Genomic DNA, 21,090 nt, shown 5'->3' with positions numbered 1-21,090 from the left:
TTTTAAAATATTTGTTATGGGGCATCTCTCTGACAGTCTCTGAATACACATCAACACATTGTGACCTCCTGACACTCTAGAAGACAAATGTGTAGTTAGTTTCAACAGATCTTTTAAATACTTCACAATAAGACTGCAAGTGAGACAGCAGTGTAAAAATTTTTCATGGTTAGTTTCTATCTCCTTACAAAACACTGAAATAATTCTGGCTTTATTTTAAAAGTCTTGGTTTTATATGCAGTATCAAAGTGGAGACTCCTGTAGCACTTTGCGCAAATCTGCTTTCAATCTCTTTGTAGCCATCTTTGTTCTGAAACACTATGAAGAGAACACTACTCGTGTGTGATGTCCTCTGTAACCTTACTCCAGAGACTTTTCTCTTTTCAATCAGATCAGACGTACTATCTGATGGTGTTACTTACATAATTTTCTGCCAATTTTGTTTATACATCAATACTCTTTTCAAACCAGAGTTATTTTTCAAGCATCTTTTAAACCACTGTCCATTCTGCAAGGGTAAGACTTTTCCAGGCCGAGTTGATGAGAAAGGGCATTCCAGGCTATACGAGCTGCATGTGGCAAGTTATGGAGTCATGAATATGGATGTGATACTTGGGAATCACAAGCAGTTCATATGGCTTACGCGTAAGTATGTGGGAGAGAAAGGGTGGAAGACCAGTGAAGGAGCAGATGGGGCTCAAACTGAGGAGTATGGACTGGGTGCTGTTGGCAGTGGGAGTTATCAGAGGGTTCTGAGTAAGACAGTAAGTGATCGAATTTATTAGTTGGAACAACATGAAACATGAGAAAGATATACTGGAGGCTGAGTTCTTAGCCAGGGGACTACTGTGATAATCTAGGCAAAAGATGAGGAATAGAATTATGGCCCAGAGGAGAAGGGAGGGAGATACTAATCTCATAGAAGGGTGGAATTGAAAGGACTTGGTCACAGCTCTGGAGTGCTGGAAAAGAAACTAATGCAATAATCCAGGTATTACCAGTGACCTTGGGAAAGGACAAGAGGATGATTTTACCAATTCCCAATCACGTAATTAACGCACCTTTACTGACACTTGCCATTAACCAGGTAGAAAGGGAGTTGGAGGACACTGACAAAAGAAACTTGGTATGAAAAGATGGCTATTTTAGATTTGAAATGTCCCAGAGATACCTATGTTGGTATTTTAAAAAGAAGAATGCAGATACAAAGCCAAGAAAAGAAGGGGCAGAAGATGTGGCACTCACCTATATATGGATAGATGATAACACAGACTTATAGAGAGGAGATTTAATTTTAACTGGCTCCCTACCACATGCCAGGCGCTGTCCTAGTTACATGTGACATATGTCATTTAATCTTTATAATAACTCCCTAATAAAATTTGGCCTCAAAGAGGTTACCCAAACTCATGCTTTCTTTCTTTTAACAATGTGAGGCTTCCAGGACACCTGGGTGGTGCAGTCAGTTGAGTATCCGACTCTTGGTTTTGGCTAAGATTGTGATCTCATGATTGTGAGATCAAGCCCCGAGTTGGGCTCCATAGTCAGCGTGACGTCTGCTTGAGATCCTCTTTCCCTCTCCGGCTGCCCCTCCTGTTCGTGCTCTCTCTTTCAAATAAGTATTTTTTTTTTTTTAAATGTGAGGCTTCCATTTTCTTTTAGCTCAGTTTTATAATAAATGGTTTTATAATAAACCATTTATAATAAATGGTTTATGATTTTTTGACAGCACATTCCTGAAATCCGTATCTTAAAACATATTAATAGGGTTGACTACAGCATTATTGCCATCTAACCAGTTATGATCAGAAACCAGTAAAAAGTATTAGTAACACTGTTTTAAGTAATGCACAAGCAGAATAAGAGTCCTTGGTGGAAAAATGATAGGCAATTGTATACCACTGTCACGGAGAGTTGGTTAAAAAACCCTTACATTCAGAATGTGTGTGCGCATGTAATATAAAGGACACCTTTGTTGGTACAGTGTGCAAAACTCATAGTCCTATCCCTTGCTTTAATCAGTTTCATTTGGCGGCAGGCTCACCCTGCTCTGTTCCTGATTTCCCGTTCTAATCAGGGAATGAGATACATGACTCACTGGTCTTGCTCAAAGAGGTTATAAATCTCATATCTGGGGATTTATAACAAGTCGCGTATACTTCTGCCTCTGTGTCCCCCATTTTCCGGTTATCACACCAATATTCCCCCACAGTACCCTAATTCCCTCTAATTCTACTCCCCTGGATCAGACCCTAGCTAGGCCCAGTACCTTGAGAGGTTTGCTGGAGTCTTATTTCAACCTATCACTAGCCTAAGTTCTCACCACCCTCTCTCTAGTCACTGTCACCTGTAATCTTTTATGGATGCATCTTGCATTGGGCCAATTTATCCATGGAGTCTCCAGAACACACAGAGCTACTAAAATGCTAGTCTGTCTTGCTGCAAATCCCACCACAATTATGAAGATGGTCATTGCTGGCAAATGTATCCATTGTATCCTTATCACATTAGCCTTTAAAACATTTTCACATAATTTCCATCCTAGCATCAATACTTCTGTTTATTGTATTATTTATTTATTGCATATTTCCTCTTCACCAGCAGAAACAAAGCTTCATGACAGCAACGACCTTGTCTGTCTTGTTCACTGCTGTATTTTTCAAGGCCTAGAACAATGCTAGGGACTGCACTGTCCCTCCATAAAGGTTTCTTGTAGTATATGGTGTCGGTGCCCTCCACAGATTGCCTTTACCACCAAATGCACCTAGCCCCCGGCTATTGCAGCAATAATTTCTGAAAGCTCATAGCTGTACCCTTCTCCAAAGAACTGCCCTCCACCAGTGGGGAGCTACTGTGCCTGGAAATGCCTGGGAGATCACATGTTCCCCTGAGGGGGAGGCCCATAACCAATGACTTACTGATACGGGGGCAAAAAAGGCTGAACCTCTTGCTTCCAGATGGATAACCGGGTAGTGTCATTCATGCTCCAGAGCTCTGTGTGAGGAGGCTGAGGTCAGACTTCAACTAAAACCATTTCTTTTCCACAGCTGCATCCTAACTCCTTCACTTCTCTGCAAGTTTTACCTCAAGACACTCCCTCTAAAATTACTTACACAAACACTTCCATCTTAGGCTCTGCTTCTAGATATTTGTTGACTGACTGAATGAATGAATGATGTAAAAAGCGGAAACAATTTTTTAGCAATGTGCTGAATTCTTCCTGTACAAAATACTACAGACACATTGCAGTTACCAGAAAATACTTAACGGAGTTGTGAACTGAGCAATCCTATTAAAACACAAATGTACTTAATTAATATAGGCACCTCATGCCATCCCTTTTTGCTGTTGTCATTGCTGCCAGCATCTGAAGAGTCTGGCCGACAGCAGAATCTGCCTCACCAATAAGGAGCAGCACTTAATAAAGCATTTTAGACTTTAATAAATAGAAAGACTCCTGAGAAGTAGAGGGCACTGGCCCAAGATACTTCGTTAGTCTCTCTGCTTACCTAAGGGTGCTGTGAGAAAGCGGCCACTCAAGCTTACTGGAGAGGCCGAGAGAGAGAAAAGAGCAGGTACGTGGTTAGGATGTGATGTTAAGTCTGTTCAGATAATCTGATATGGAAACAACTGTAAACTTGAGTTTGTTTTTATTTTTGTTACAACTAAGGACCGAAACCTTTTTTAATCATTCCCCCATCAGGGTAATCCTAATTTTATAATGGAAGTCATGTGAGAAAATAATTCTCTTAGCAAAAATGTGTTTTACAAGTTAAAAAAAAATACCCACAAAGGATTGGAAGGTTATAAATTAAATTGACATTAGTGACTGACTTGAAGAGGGAGAGATGAGATTGGGGTGGTGGCTGAAGGGGACTTGAGCTATAATTACAGCATTTTATTTCTGTAAAAGGAAGAGCAGAATCCAATTTGAGAAAAATATTAACAGTTGTTAAATCTCAGTGATAAATCTGGGTAGGTGTTATATAGTTCTATTTACATTTTCTGGATTTTTAAAAGTTTTCCTCAATCTAAAAAAGTACGTAACACTTGACAGGAATGTGGCTATTCTCTAGGGGCAAGAGATAGAGCAAAACTAAGACAAAATGCATCGGGGATTGGTGGTTCTCAAACTTGTTTAGCTTGTGACTTAGGAAATAAAAATGAAAGATCTTCCTTGTTTCCAGTCTTCTCTTCTGAAACAGCCTGCGGCATGCTGATGGCTGGGACTTCTAGATTCAGGGGTTTGTGTGCAACTCTAATTGAGCAACCTCTCTAACCCTCGGCCTGTGGCTGGAGCACCGAGAGAGCTGACGCGGCATCGGCCTGCAGGGGGCATCGGCCTGCAGGGGACATCGCATACAAGGCCACAGGAATTCATTCAGTTCTTATGAATTCCCAGGGTGACAGCTGATGAGCTTACTCAGGGGAGGCAAAATAAGGTTTGAAGTGGCGGGAGGGTGGGAGGTCGGGGTACCAGGTAGTGGGTATTATAGAGGGCACGGCTTGCATGGAGCACTGGGTGTGGTGAAAAAATAATGAATAATGTTTTTCTGAAAATAAATAAATTGAAAAAAAAATTTTTTTTCATTAAAAAAAAATAATAATACGTTAAAAAAAATAAGTTGGATAACCAGGAAAACTGGTCAAGAAAACAGAAAATGAAATTTCATAAGATGTTACTACTGAAAAAATGGAAAAATATGGAATAAGTGGCCAAAGGAAAGACCCTGGGGTCAAGATGAGCAAGGGTTAGAAATACCATGCTAGAATTTAAAAAAATTAAGCTATTATCCATGGATTGAAGTCTAGAAAGTAAAACTTATTTTACTGACAATCTTACCACATGGCTGGTACTTTAGTGAGGAATTGTCTCAAGTTGTTTTTTTTTTTTTTTCTTTTTTTAAGATTTGTTTTTTATTTATTTGTTTTTTTAAAAAAGATTTTATTTATTTATTTGACAGACAGAGGTCACAAGTAGGCAGAAAGGCAGGAAGGGAAGCAGGCCTCCTACTGAGCAGGGAGCCTGATGTAGGGCTCCATCCTAGGACCCTGAGATCATGACCTGAGCTGAAGGCAGAGGTTTAACCCACTGAGCCACTCAGGCACCCCTAAAGATTTATTTCTTTTAGTGAGAGAGAGAGAGAGAATGCAGGGACAGAGGGAGAGAGAGTCTCAGGCAGAGACTGCACCAAGTGCAGAGCCTGACGCAGGGCTAGATCTCACAACCCCGAGATCATGACCTGAGCTAAAACCAAGAGTCAGAAACTTAACCAGGTGCCCCACGAATTGACTGAAGTTCTAGCACCACGGAAATACTATTCAATCAACACAACAAAGTCAAGAAGCAACATGGTGCATGGTTAGAGCATAGGGCTGATGCCAGGTCATAAGAAGCCTGCTCTGTAACCTCAGCCAAGTTATTTAACTCTTCTGTGCCTCAGCGTCCTCATCTGCAAAACAGAGAGGGAAACCATACTGATCTCAGAGAATAGTAGCAACAATGAGTTACAATTTGAAAACAGTTTAGAACAGTGCCAAGTTCAGAGCAGTGGCTGTGTACATGTTTGTTAAAGAAACAAAAATAATACGGAAATTTAAATGGATTTGAAGATTATCCAGAAAGGAGTAAAAAATTATTACAAACCTGAACATCTATGTGGAAAGGTTGGAGGGACTGGCATAATTCCTTTAGTGAAAAAGAGGCAGTAGAAGACATTCTTAGTGGGAAAACTACTGTCCAATGACTGATAAAATTGGTTCTAAAATAGCTTTTCAAGCTCAGAGTGGGTAAGATGAGCCAGGAGTATTTCAGAGGTTTTGCAGAGCAGCTGACCTGTGGCGTGTCTCCAGCCCTCTAATGCTCTTATCAGTGCTAAGAATGTCCTGATGGCTCAATACTAGTTTTTTTTCTGTGAGACTTAGAAAAGCTCTTAGTTTTTCTATTTTCTGTCAATACATCCATTTTTCCTCTGGGACTTTGTGAATTTCTAAATTTAGACTGTCACATTCAGTTTTCCTCAGCCTGAGGACAGTCTTGTATGTTGAATTATGCTGTGCCCGCATCTTCCTCTTGGCAACAACCCTTGCCTCTATGCACACACAGCCCACGTTATACCAAGCTGCCTCTCATGTCCTGGTTTTTAGATCGTACGTTTTCAATAACCATAATGCTCTGTTCTCTCTTCTGTACTTAGAAAACTCCTGCTGATCCCTTAACACTCCATCTGAGTACCACCTTCTTCAGACACCTTCACTATATCACACGTGTATACTCAGAGCTGGGCACCTCTCCCCAACGTTCCCACAGAAGCTGCACATGCTTCTTTCCTAGCTCAGATCCAGCATCGTACTGTAATGTTGCAGTCTCACCCACCGACAAGCAAGCTCCTCTATCTAGGTCAAGATCGATATCATCATCTATACAACATCAGTGCCTTAAAAGCCACTGACAAACAAGAATTCAGTAAGTACAAATTAGATAAATGAATTAATACATTGTGAATAAACCAGACTCTTGCCCTCAAAAAGTGTCCTATTTAGATGGTGGGGAGGCATGGCTGGGGAAAGTGGAGGGGATGCAAATAAGATGGAGAAATTAAATATAATGCAAATCTGAGTGAGAAAAGAAAGTGGGTTATGTGGCAAGAAACTAATGTTTATTAGTTTGCCTAAATACTTAAGTGCCCAAATTATGTCAGACACTGATTGGTCCTTTCCACACAGTCTCTCATTTAATTTTTACAAGCAGCCTGGCAGATATTATTATTTCAATTTGATAAATAAGGAAATTAGGACTCAAGAAGTTCAAAGTCATGAAAAAGTTAATGGCACAGATAGGACCTGATCTCGAAAACTCTTATTCTTTCTTTCACAATGGTACAAATTTAGTTCTGTGCAGTTTCAGAGGATGGAAAAGTTACATTCATAATAACAAATCAGAAAAGTTCCATGTAGAGGTAGAAATGACCCAAATCTTGAAAGATAAGAAGAGAAACAGTAAATTTTAGATGGAAGAATAAAGACAGGCATGGATACAAGCTCAAAACTTGTGAGTGGGACACAGAATGGTCCAGTCTGGAATAAGCTGAGCAGACATGAAGGAAATCCCACTAAAGAAAAAGTCTGAACTGTACTGGGAACCTGGGAACTCTATATTCACAACGGGCATCACTATTAGAAAAATAATCAACCAAGAGCATATGGGAATGCTAATGATTGATCTGTGCTGTCATCTTCATATATGAAGGGGAGCAAATGAAAAAGAACCCTGGTAAATTAAATATTTCAAAGCCTTATGCTAGTTCTTAATATAGAATTATACTTTTAGAGGAAATACAGCTACAGAAGGTGACATATCAAGTGTCCTCTTATTTGTCAAAGTAACATAACATTGTGGAAAAACAAATAAAAAGACACTTCACAAATATGAGACATGGGGTCTCTTCCGTTTGTAATACATACCATAAAAGTAATCATATCCATTAATCTTTTAAATTAAATCATATACAGGAAAATATCTTGATTTTAATTAAAGAATGAATTAAGTTGCCCAGCTTGCTCATTTATATTCAAATATAAGATGGTAATACTTAAAAAATACACTGGTTGTATGTTTTATTCATGTATGTCTGGTGATGGTTTTACTTATCAAGAGAATGTGCTGAGTGTCCCATAAATAATTTTGTTGGAATGACATCTATAAACTAAACTGAATGTGACTGATTATTTAGATGGTGACATCACAAATCCATGAAAAGGAATCTAAAATAAAGTAAAGACGTTAAGTAGGTCACCCATAGATCAGAGAAGTCCAGAACATTTTTCTGGACTGCTGTTTTTAGGTCCTTTAAAACATGTTTTTCTTAAAGGAATTTTATGACCTTATATTTTATGGCAAATATAGCCCTAAAGTTGAATATAATGAAAAACTCCCCATATTGAAATTAAATTTAATTAATGAAAATCCTTTAATATTTTATATTTTCAATAGAAACAGAGAGTTTTTACTTCCAACTTTATATAACATATTAAATATCAAATATTGCCAAACAGAGATACCTGGGTCTGTGTTAAAATGAGTAGATATTTTATTTGTAATAAATCATCAATCATATATGTAGCAATGGGTGCTATAAACAAAAATAATACAAATATTAGGCTCTGAAGTTTATTATACTTTGAATTTAGAAAGTTTTTTCATAGATAACATATCTGTATAGTTGTGTAGGCAATGTCAAAATTACCACAGAACATAAATAAGCAGCCCATAATTTTTTACTATTTACGGATCATTTGTTACCTTACGACAAAAGGCTGGTATAAAAGACACTGTAGGCAGAAAGTACGGTGTGGTATCTCTAATCTTCTAAACTATTAAAGCACCTTGAATACCATCTTCTTCTTGCCTAAAGATATTAAAATATAGAGCTAAAAGATACTAGAAATGACCTTGTCTACCTTTCTTAATCAGAGATTAAAGAACTGAGACCCAAAGGGAAACCCCAAGAAACACAGTTCCAGATACATAAATTAAAAAGTGAAAATCAATTATATAAGCATTCAATAAAAAAGCTTAAAAAAGAAAAGCACATTAAACCCAAAGAAAATAAAAGAAAGGGTATAATAAGATAAAATCAGAAATTATTGAATAGAAAAGAAACATACAAAAGCCAAAAGGTGGTTGCTTGAACACAGCAATAATGTTGATAACCTCTTGGCAAAACTGATCAAGAATAAAAGAAAAAGAAGACAAATAATCAATACCAGGAATAAAAATGAAGATATCATTACTGAGCCTAAGGACAGTAAAATATCATATGATATTATAAACAAGTTTAAACCAACAATTAGAGAAAAACAATTCCTAGAAAAATAAGACATCAAAACTTCTTATAACTATTAAAGATGATGAATTATAAGCAAAAGGCCTGTTTACAATCAGTGTGACGGTGACATACACCCAGGAATAATTACTAAGTACCTGTTTTATTTCTTTGCCTCCTTTTTTTCTGATTGTGTTCCATAATTTACAATCAGAATTGACTGATGCAATTTAGCCTAATACATCTTTCTTTAAAAATATTTTGGTGTTCAATATATACAAATGGAAAAACTGCCCCATCATACAAAGGGACTCTCACATAAAGTGACTACTTTCTTTCTGGGGCATAAATGTGTGATCTAATTTCAACCTCTGATGTCATCTTTAAGAGAAGTTGGTTTTTTGCTTGACTATTTTAAAATCTAAAATTTAAATTCATTTGTTATTGCTCTAAGTTAACATTACATGCTTAAGTGGCATCAGAATACATACTAATTAAAAGTTTTTAATTAAAAGTAATTACGTATTTTTAATGGTACCACTGTATGGTAGAAACTAAACACATGCAACCAAAATAAAACAGCTCAAATTCTCCTAAGAACGAACAACTGAAATGTTCACTGTATCATACTTAAAATGTAAAATATGGGTCTTTCCATGTGCCTTGTGGCTCAAAAACTAGAACTGTGATGTGATCAACAGAAGTTACTTGGGTGAGGGGCACCTGGGTAGCTCAGTGGGTTAAAGCCTCTGCCTTCGGCTCAGGTCATGATCCCAGGGTCCTGGGATCGAGCCCCACATCGGGCTCTCTACTTGGCAGGGAGCCTGCTTCTCCCTCTCTCTCTGCCTGCCACTCTGCTTACTAGTGATCGCTCTCTGTGTCAAATAAATAAATAAAAATCTTTAAAAAAAAAAAAAAAGTTACTCGGGTGAGAAATAACAAATGAGTCAAACTTCATGATTCTTTCATTATTTTCCTCAAACTTGGACCATAAGGTCGAAAAACTAATTTTAAAGCTTAAAGGTAAAGGGTAAAAATAGTCAGCTTTTCAGATTCAGGGGAACATAAAATATTGAAATAATTGTAAGTAAGAATAGTATTATAGCTTCTTAAAGATAGAAATTATGTTTCTTATCTCTTTTGGTATCACCTAAAACACCTAGTCCTATAGTCTGACATAGTAAATTCCTAAAAAAAGAAAAAAAGGGAGTTGAAATTCTTAAGGCATCATTCATTCATACAAAGAATATCATGAGAAGTTGTGGAAATAGGCTGGAAATTTCCTGGAATTATGTAGGTGACCTATAAAAGTTATAGAGTTGGGTTGGCCTTGCCATGTTAATTTACAATAGCAAATTAAAATTCACATATATTCTCTTAAATTTATTCCTAAGTATTTCATGTTCTTATGCTATTATAAATAATCTTTTAAAATTTTTTATTCAAATTCATTTAGCCAATGTATACTACATTATTAGTTTTTGATATAATATTCAATGATTCATTAGTTGAATAAAACATCCAGTGCTTGTCATATCATGTGCCCTCTTTAACTTAAAACTAAAAAAAACCCAAAAAAACCTATTTCGCCACTGCCCACTGCTATTATATAAATATACAACTGCTGGTGTACATTGACCTTGTATCCTGTGATCTTTCTTAATTCACTTATTCTGATGGTTTTTTTTTTCCCCATTGATTTCCTAGGATTTTCTATATATACAATCGTGTCATCTTTAAACAAAGACAATTTTACTTCTTCCATTTAAACATGTATTTCAGGGGTACCTGGATGGCTCAGTGGGTTAAAGTCTCTGCCTTCGGCTCAGGTCATGGTCTCAGGGTCCTGGGATCAAGCCCTGCATCAGGCTCTCCACTCAGTGGGGAGCCTGCTTCCTCTTCTCTCTCTGCCTGCCTCTCTGCCTACTTGTGATCACTATCAAATAAATAAATAAAATCTTTTAAAAAAAATAAACATTTATTTTGGTTTTGGTTTTTTCTTGTCTTATTGCACTGGCTAGAGCCTCCAGCATAATGCTGAATAGTGAATATCCTAGCCTTTTCCCCATCACAGAAAGAAAGCATTTAGCTTTTCACCATTAAATATAAGTTAGCTGCAGGCTTTTCATAAATGCCTCTTAACAAGGGGCACTTGGGTAGCACAGCTGGTTAAGCACCTGCCTTTAGCACAGGTCATGATCTCAGAGTCCTGAGACTGAGCCCCTCATTGGGCACCCTGTTCAGCAGGGAGCCTGCTTCTCCCTCTCCTGCTCCCTCTGCTTCTGTTTTTTCTCTCTCACATAAACAAACAAACAAACAATTTTTTTTAAAAAAAGGCCTCTTTTCAAGTGAAGAAGTTTCCTATTTTTAATTTGCTGCCATGTTTTATTATGAATGGGTATTAAATCTTCTCAAGTGTTTTTTTTGCAATGATTGAGACAATCACATGGTTTTCCCCTTATGTTGTAAATTAAATGAACTACATTATTTAATTTCAAATATTAAGTCAATCTTAAATTCCTGGGATAAAACTCACTTGGTTATGATGTATTATCCTTTTTATATATTCTTGACTTTGTTTTGTTAATACTCATTAAAGGTTTTTGTATCTATGTTCATGGAAAATGCTGAACTATAAATAATGCGGGTCTGTTGCTGAAAGAATATTCTCAGTTTTTGTTTTTCTGAAATTGTCTTTATTTTTAAAGAATTTTTGGCCAAATACATTATTCTACATTCACTTTTTTTCTTCTTTTGGCACTTTCAAAACAATCATTTCATTGAATTGTGGTATTTATTTCACATGAAAAATCAGCAGTTGTTTTTATCATTTTCCCCTATATGTAATTCGTCTTTTTTTCCTCTGGCAGTTTTAAAGATTTTTACCTTTTAATTTATTATTATTATTTCTAAAGATTTTATTTATTTATTTGGCAGACAGAGATCACAAGTAGGCAGAGAGGCAGGTAGAGAGAGAGGGGGAAGCGGGGGAAGCAGGCTCCATGCTGAGCAGAGAGCCTGATTTGGGGCTCAATCCCAGGACCCTGGGATCATAGCCTGAGCCGAAGGCAGAGGCTTTAACCCACTGAGCCACCCAGGTGCCCCTATTTTACCTTTCAATTTAACAATGATTTGAGTATAATGTATTTTTTTGTGATTTCTTATTTATCCCACTTGAGAGTCACTGAGTTTCCTGGGTTGGTGATTTTATACTTTCAGACAAATTTGGGAATTTTTCACCATTGTATCTTCAAGTATTGGTCTGCCCTATTCTTTCTCCTTTCTTTTGAGACTCCAATTGCTTATATGTGAAACTGTTTTTTAGGGTTGCCATTCCTTATTGAGAATTCCTAATTATTCCCTTATTATGTTCATTTTTCCCTCTTTAAATGTCTAAATATATTTATGGCAACTGTTTTATAGTCTCTATCTGCTAATTCCACCATCTGTCATTTTTGGGTTTATTTCTATTGACCAATATTCTTGCTTCTTTGTATGTCTAGTAATTTTCTATTGAATGCTTGACATTTTGAATGCTATGTGTTGTTGTTGTTGAATGGATTTTGTAGTCTTCATTTCATGTAAATTATGTTTGGCTAAGAAGTTAACATACTGTTGAATAAGATTGATCTTTTAAAGACATTTCCCCTCTAACATCTGTCCCCTCTAACATCTGTTTTTAAAGTCATTCTGTTTGAGAAAAACTTCTAAAATACTACTAAACAGCAAGGATTCTTAATTTCTCAAGGCTTATGTTTTAACTTATTAAGGATGGGCATAGAGTAGCTTTTACTCTAGGGGCAGATTGGTTCTACTTCTAATGCACAGACTTTATAGAGTATCTTCTGAATACCAGGAGTGTTTAATGAAAGCTCCTAACCACCTGGAGCTCTGACAGTTGTTTAGCTCACAGATCCCTGTAGTTGTAAACCTCCTAGTATTTGTGAGTCTTGTTTTATAACCCTTTATTATGGTAGGACTAATCAGATACCACTTACTCGTAACAGCCAGAGGTGTAAATCCCAAGAGGGAACTTTTGACCACCTCTCAGCTTTATAGTAGTTCTCTTCTCTTTTTCCTATGCCACATTAGTTCTGTCTTCTTTTCTCCTACATTTTTCTTCTAAGAACATATCATTATTCAATCAAAGGACCCAAATGAGAAATTAATTCTTTCAAATCAACCCAATGTTTTTTTACACTACACAATATTTTTTATCTCCTGGAATTAAAATAATTCAATCTAGTTTTAAGTGGTTACTACTTGGTATATTCTTTGATTTCTCTATTTCTTTCTCTTTCTCCCCATCTTTCTCTCTCTCTCTTTCTTTCTCTCTCTCTTTTGGTGATCTGCTACTTATTTTTACTTTAGAAAGATTTAGAACAGGTTAACTGAGAAAGCTAAAAACAGGTCATGTCAAGAATATCTATCTGATTAGAAGGTGTCCCTGAACCAGCATTCTGACCACACAAAACTAAATGATCCACAAAGTGTTTATAAGGAAGGCAAGGAGACTAATAACTTATTTCTTCTACATTTTTGATTCCTTGCCTCATATCTTAGATCATATAGTTTATTGTTTCTCCCTGTGAGCTATTTTAGCTTCCTTTTAGCGAAGGGTTTAGTCTCTACATATTTTTATTCTAATTTAAGAGCCTTTATGTTGACGGAATCTGCTCCTAGAATGTAATGTTCAACACTCTCTGTCCACAAAATATCTATTAATTCATGTTTATAAAGCATTAGTCACTAAAAAAAACAAATTTTGCAATGTTTTATTGCCTTTTAAGGAAAAGAGAGATAAGGACAGGAGGAACAGAAATGAAACTGGTTTATAAAACGGGCTTTTAAGAAAGTATTTTTAAATTGTGCTGGGAGAAAAATAAATGATTAAACTAGATCTCAAGAGGTTTGGGTCTTCTACTCTTACCTGTGCAGCTGGATGTATTCTCGGGGTCTGTTGAGCAGGTGAAGGAATCTGTCAACAATCTTATTTTTTCCGACACCCTGTAATTACAAAGAGAACATTAAGTAAAAAGAGACTTTTGTGGAGGTAAAACAAGTCAGAAGATCTTTTGCCAAAAACTACTTTATCAAAGTTTGCACTGTTTCTGCTTATTATTAATGAAAATATGCACATATACATATATATATACATACATGTTTACATATAGCAAACAAATACAACTTCTCTTACACAAAGATTTTCTTACAAATTTACTTCTAAATACACTAGCTTTGTTTACATCAAATACACTAAACATGCTCTTCTTATTTAAAAGGAACTTCATAATTATTTTTACCCTTCTATAGCCTGTTTTTTTCTGTTTCACAATTTTACACTTACGTTTAGACATTACAATATTAACCACTTCAGATTTGAAGAAAGGCATCAAAAGGAATAAAGGAAGTATAAAAACAATGAATTTTCTTATCAGATCTTTGGAAGTATGGTTTTCAGTTACAGGCAGATAAATATAATACTATACTTCTGTTTTAATCAAACACTCCTTTCTTCTCTTTCTATCCTACTTTCCAGTCCTTCAAAACAGTAGAAACCTAAATTATAACCAGTGTTTATTAATAAGTCTCAACCATACCTACTCTTGCCAGGAATGTCCTCATTTCCTTACCACTTATTGATGCTGAGAGTTGCTGTCCTTTTGTGGAAGACAGACTATTAAAAATGGAAACTGCTCCCATGACAGTTCCCCATTTTCAAGTTTTCAAGTAGAGGGGGACTCTGTTAACAAGTGGGTTGTATGAGAAGAGCAGAAGTGGTTTAAAAGCTAAATTCCATATATTATATGTTCTAGCAATAAATAACTTATTAATTTCTTATACCGTGCCAGACTCTATCCTAAGTATTTGCATGTGTTCTTTCATTTAATCATCATAACAGTTCCGTGAGGTAGGTAGTATGATTACTCCAACCTCACAAATCAAGATACCAAGACTCAGAAAAGCTAAACAACATGTTCATGGTCATACAGCTAATCACAGGGGAACCAGGATTCAAATCCAGGTCTGTCCAGCTCTGATGCTCATGCTTTTAGTCCCAACATAATGGATTATATTTCTTTCAGTCTGAAATTTATTTAGGTAAACTAGACCTTGAATTTTCTCTTTCCCCACTTCCAGGAATCCATCCTAAAGAAATAGACAGATTAGGGAAAGGCATGGTGCTGAGCAGTGAGGACAGAAGAAGCCCAATAGAAGGAAACAGGCATTAAAATTGGTATTTCTGCCATATCCTCAAATATCTTATAAAGAAAAGCATTCTAATAAGCACTAAGGATAGAAATTCAAATCAACCAAATGAGTATTTATTGAGCATCATCAAAGTCCTAGAACTGTGACAATTCCTCTAAGATAAACAAATTCTCAAAGAAATTATTAGAATTTGACCTTCACAATTCTCAAAAGGAGGCAAGACACATATACACATGTGGAGCACAGAAGACAAGCCACCAGGGTAGATAAATAATTGTTAATTTATATGATACAGGTTCTTTTTTCCCTTTCTTTTTTTTTTAAGTACCCAATGGAACTCACAACCTTGAGATCAAGAGTCACATGCTCTACCAACTGAGCCAGCTAGAAGGCCCCTATGATACAGGTTCTCACAGCCTTAGAATCTTTCTCTCTTCTCTTCTCTTTGACTAAATATATCATAAGATGATAGATGTAAGAGAGGTTAAGGGGACTGGACTGATTACCAACTACTTAATAAATAAGACAGAGGTATATAGCACACATAGACAGTAGCAAGCAATTAAGATCCATTGTACATCCTCAATTCAGAGAGAAACACAATGAAATCAATGTTTAAAGAAGGCCAATATGACAATAATATGCAAAATATACTGACTGACAAAAGGAGAAACTGGCTCCAGGAGACGGGCTGTTTATTTATTCAACATGGAAACAAACATTTATTGAGTGCTGGTATGTGTCAGGAGAGAAAGCAGTGAATAAGGCAGATAAGGTTTCTGCTCCTATGGAGCTTCCATTTCAAGAGCGTGGAGACAGACTGGAAGGTAGATTAGAAAAGTAGGTAGAAAGGCAGCAAGATATAATTAGACAACTAAATAAATAAATGAGACAATGATCAAATAGTGATATTCTCTATATACAATTAAGATAGGGTGAGGCAATACCAACTGGGTGTCATTAATATTGATTTAGAAGTGAAGACTTTTCCTTAGGTAACTGAAAGCTAAGATCTAAGTGACAAGGAGCCAGTTCTAGGATGATTACAGACAGGGCATTCCAGGAGAAGAGTGGCTACAGCTGATCCCCTAAAGTGGAAATAAGCTCAGGATATCTGAGGAACAGCCAGTGTGTTCAAGTGTTGTGGGCAAGAAAAGAATACACAAGATAACTAAAAGTTAGTAGGGCTGTGGAGCACCTGGGTGGCTCAGCTGGTTAAGCATCCTACTCTTTTTTGGCTCAGGTCATGATCTTAGGGTGGTGAGATGGGGCTCTGTGTCAGGTTCTGCACTCAGCAGGAAGTCTGTTGGAGATTCCCTCTCCCTCTGCCCCTACACCCTGCTTTCTGTCTTTCTCTCTCTAAAATCAATAAATCTTTCTTTTTTTTTTAAAGTAAGTAGAGTCTAATCAACTAAGTTTTACAAGCCAAGGTGAAGAAGCGGCATTTTATTCTATGAGATTGGGGGGGAGCATTTTTAGCAGAGAAGTGACATGAACTAATATAGATTATTAAAAAATCACTTTGGTTAGGTACAGAGAGTGAATTATAAAGGAGGAAGGAAGGAAACTGGGAAGCCAGTTGGAATGCTACTGTAAGAGTCCAGGTGAGAGATGGGGATGGCTTAGATTAGGGGGGTATAAATGAAGAAGGACGGATTCCAGGTGTTTTGCAAGTAAAGGTGACAAAACTGGTTGATGAACTGGATACAGGAGGATAAAGGAGAAGAACCACCAGAGATTAATTCTAGATCGTTCCTTGACCAAAAAGATGGGAAAGACTAGGGGAGGAAGACTTTTCTCCCAAAGGAAAATCAATAGCTAACGCAACCTTTTTCCAAAGCACTTATTATCATTTACAATTCTAACAACGTAGATACATTCAGATGAGTAAAATGTGTTCGTTAATATATCAACTGTAAACGTTAACTCCTCGAGAGGCTTGTTTGGTTCACTATCGTATTGCTAGTGTCTAGAATAGCGCTGGCACAGAGTAGGCACTCAGCTATTGGTCAGATGAATTAATGATATCTCCTTCTCTATAGCTGTTTATGACAGCAACCCCTGTCGTCCTCAGTACTTCTCATTCCACCTCTCAATTTGTAACCAATTCCTCTCATTTCTGCCTCCAAAATATATCTTAAGTCTGCCAAATTTCTCTGGAATCGTTTTAAACCAAAGGAATGTCATATCTTGTCTAGAACAGCCCTTTTCAACCTTTGATTAGCAAATGAGTCAGCTTTGTGATCTTGTTAAAATGCAGACTGATTCAGTAGGTCTGGGGTGGGGTCAGAGACAATGTATTTCTAAGACATTTCCCAGTTGGCACCAATGCTGCAGACCATCCTTTGTGCAGCAAGAATACACACCTGCAATGGTCTTAGAATGAGCTCCCTACATTCATTCATGTATTTTCAATGTATTTTCCAAACCGCTGCTGGAATATTCTTCTTAATGGATAAATTAGATCATGTCTTAGATCAAGAGTTAGATAAGCTCAACCCATCTGATAGCTTCTCATTGCATTTAGAATAATTCTGAAAATCCTTCCTTTGGCTTGCAAATTCCTATGCTCTACCCATCCCTCCAACTCTCCTGTGTCACCCTTTTCCTCCCAAATACTGTTCTAGTCACACTCAACTTCCTTCAGTTCTTAAAAGAATCCAAGCTCTTCCTACCTCAAGAAGGGTATGCACAAGCATACCCTTCTCCTTAGGGAGCTTTTCTCTCACTAACCATCCTAGCCATTCTCATTCATTATCTTAATTCCCTTCCTCACAAAAGCAAACTTTACTACCTTCTCATGTAAGTCAGGTCCTTCCTCATCTCCCATACTTACCTATAATTTTCCTTCTTAAGCGCAAATAGATTTATATATGCGACAACTTGTTTAAAGTCTCTCTTCTCCACTGTTCTGTGAACTGAAAGTGCCATGCAGGCAGAGGCCAGGCCTATTTACTGCTCTATTCCCAGAGCCCCGCACAGAATCTGACACAAAAAAATGTACTCAATAAATATGTGTCCAATGATTGAATGAATACAGAGAATTTGGAAAGTACCAGAAAAAGGAATAAATCTCAGTAAGATAAATACTATGACCAAGTTTAGAAAGATAATGAATACTGGAAACTGTGACGAGTTATAGACCTGTAAAAACTGAACAAGGTTTGTAAATGATCCAATTTATACATTTCACCTACAAAAGAGTCAGTTACCAGAGCTGACTGTCAGACTGGCAAACACATGAAAGTAAGAACAATGGATCATTTCACCCTCTAGCAATCTTTTTGGTATCTAACTGGATATCTCCCAAAATAGTTATAAGCCTAACATGGAAACAAAGAGAAGGAAAATATTTTCACATTTGCATGTCTACTACAAAGCTCTATAAGCTTTAAATGGCGTGCTACAACAAACATAAAATTTTAAGTAGATACATTCAGATGAGTAAAATGTGTTCGTTAATATATCACGTCTGTTAACTTCAATGACTCCAGAGAAAAACAAGTATCATAAATGCACTGTAATGTCAGAAATATAAAGGATTTCCTGAAAGAAACAAATCATGAAAAGCTACTATCAGGAGTTCCTGCTCCCTTCCCGCCTCCAAAGTTACTGAACCAGCCAGGCTTTTTCAGAATGCTCTTGAGCAACACACTGTTATAGGGCCTTACAAGGACCATAAATGTAGGACGTGACATGATGTCCCCAGCTGCCACTAGGGAGCTCTTCTGCTGTTTTCTTTATATTAGGGTCTTCGGAATGTCAACCTCAGCTGTCTTCTTGCTCCATATACTCTCTCTGGGCAATCTCACTCACTCCCATGACTAGAGTCATCACACATGGCTCACACTTCTTTCTAAGCTCCAGCTGAGATCCCCTGTCCCAAACTGCCGATTGAACTTCTGCAGATGTTCATATTGGACTCATTATGTTGCCACCGAAACCTATTCCTTTTGCTTTTTAATCCCAGTAAACAAGCATATTGCCATGTACCCAGATGCTCAGTAAATGAATCTTGGAATGCTTTTGACTACTCTGTTTTTTCCCATGACCCTATTAAAAATGTCACTTGAACCTGTGTGGTCTCTACCTGCAAAATGTTTTTATTCTTACTTCTCACTCCTTTCTCTCCTTCCTATCTTCTCTCCCTCCCTTTCCTAATTCATCAACTATTTTAACATATAATTTATAGGTGCTGTACTAGCTGAGCAAGATATGAAGGTAAACAGAACAGCAACAACCCATGGCCACACTCACAGCTTACAATCTAGTAGGAAACACAGACAAGTAAGCAACTATAATAGATAAATACCCATAGCAAATGTTACAATATGGGACACCCAAGATGCCTGAAGATTTTATTTAGCAAAGGGCTCAGGAAGGCCCACTACCCACCGTGATGTCTACTGGGGGACATCAAGGACTTAAAGAGGTAAAGGGGAGGAGGAGAAGGAGGAGTGTTCCAGGTGGAGAGAACAGTATATGTGAAGACTTGAGGGTAACTGTGAGCTGGAGCACTGGACAGGTCTTAGAGAAGTCAAAGGTTAAACCAGGAATGAGAGAAGAGAGTGGTAAGAAACAAAACAAAAATGGCAGGTAGGGTCTAGCCTTGGAAGCCACTTAAAAGACCCAGGACTATTTCCTAAAAGTACCGAGAAGCCACTGCAGTACAGGAGTCATCGGATTAAATGCTGATTTTTGGAAATCACTCTGGTATCATGATCTGGAAGAATGAAAGCACAAAAAAGCAGTTTGGAAACTCCTTCAACCAATAGGAGATGATGGTGGCTTCAACTAAGGAGCAGAAGAAATGGAGGGATTTAAGAGATATTTAGGGAAAAGAATAGGATTTGGTAATGGACTGGATGTGGAGATGAGACAGAAGTCAAAGTTTCTATCTTGGGCAACCGGGCGGGGGGGGGGGGCGGGGGGGCGCGGCTATTTACTGACAAATGAAACAGGGCAGGAGAAGTACATTTGCTGGGTGGGGGAGGGAAGTCTAGTTTTAAAAAAGACAGTTTAATTTTGGCTTTGTTTACTTTGAAGTGCCTGCTTCCCATATCTGCTCCTTCCTCTCCAATGCACTGTCCCTACTCAAGGGCAACCCATCTTCTTGCTCCAACTCTCAGAAAAGATCCTACTTGGTGTCCCTCTTCTGGACTCACACCAGGCCAGCCCACAAGTTGTTTAGTTATTTTTCTAAAACAGAGATCTCATCAGGTCATTCCTGACTTCATTTAAAAGCTCTGATAGCTCCTTCGAAGAAATGCTAAAAGCATAACCTCAGAAGGGATTTCTGTAAATATTCTGAGCAAATAGGAACAATTACAGCAATTTGCTCTTTCTCCCATCCAAGGAGTAACCAGGCCTGACCTTGCTTAGCTCAATTTGTTCTTTCTAATCGTAGTTTTCGCCTAGAACAGAAAATCCCAGGATTACTGTAATTGAATAAATACATAAATAATATCTTATTTTTCCATCATAAAAGTTATACATACTCATTTTCCTCACTGGGAAATGGAAAAAAACAAAACATTACCCAGTGTGCAACTGCCAAAACAAATCTGCTACCATTTTCATTTTGTTCCTGTGAATATTTCTCTTTACTTGTCATTATTCTGTATGTAAAAATGTGTGTTCTTTCATAGAAATTAGCATGAAATAAACAAGTTTTTACATCATTATTAACTCTTACTGAGGATGATACTTACTGAGTGAAAATTTAAACAGAGAAAAGGAAACTGTGAATGAGAGATCCAAAATAATACACATTGTCTTGGGACACCTGGGTGGCTCAGTTGGTTAAGCTGCCTTCAACTCAAGTCATGATCTCAGGGTCCTGGGATCGAGTCCCACATCAGGCTCCTTGCTGAGCAGGGAGCCTGCTTCTCTCTCTGCCTGCTGTTCCCCCTGCTTGTACTCTCTCTCTCTCTCTGACAAATAAATAAAATCTTTAAAAATACAAACTGTCTCATGAGAAAGGCCTTTCTTTTACATTATTGTTCTCACTGTGTTCTTTCTGACAATCTACTAGAGAGAAGGACCTTCGAAG

The 21,090-nt window shown here is 37.3% G+C and overlaps 1 protein-coding gene across 2 annotated transcripts in view; it reads right to left on the bottom strand.

Moving 5' to 3' along the window:
- Window positions 1-21,090, bottom strand: part of VWA8 (von Willebrand factor A domain containing 8) — a 330,223-nt gene that overhangs the window by 154,041 nt on the left and 155,092 nt on the right. For both annotated transcript variants that reach the window (XM_044249814.1, XM_044249815.1), the window contains one exon: window positions 13,756-13,832. In XM_044249814.1, coding sequence (XP_044105749.1) covers window positions 13,756-13,832 — 77 coding nt within the window. The remainder of the gene's footprint in view (window positions 1-13,755; window positions 13,833-21,090) is intronic.

The sequence above is a fragment of the Neovison vison genome, chromosome 5 (assembly GCF_020171115.1).
Source record: "Neovison vison isolate M4711 chromosome 5, ASM_NN_V1, whole genome shotgun sequence".
NCBI classification, from domain to species: domain Eukaryota; kingdom Metazoa; phylum Chordata; class Mammalia; order Carnivora; family Mustelidae; genus Neogale; species Neogale vison.
This window is presented reverse-complemented; position numbering and strand designations above follow the sequence as displayed.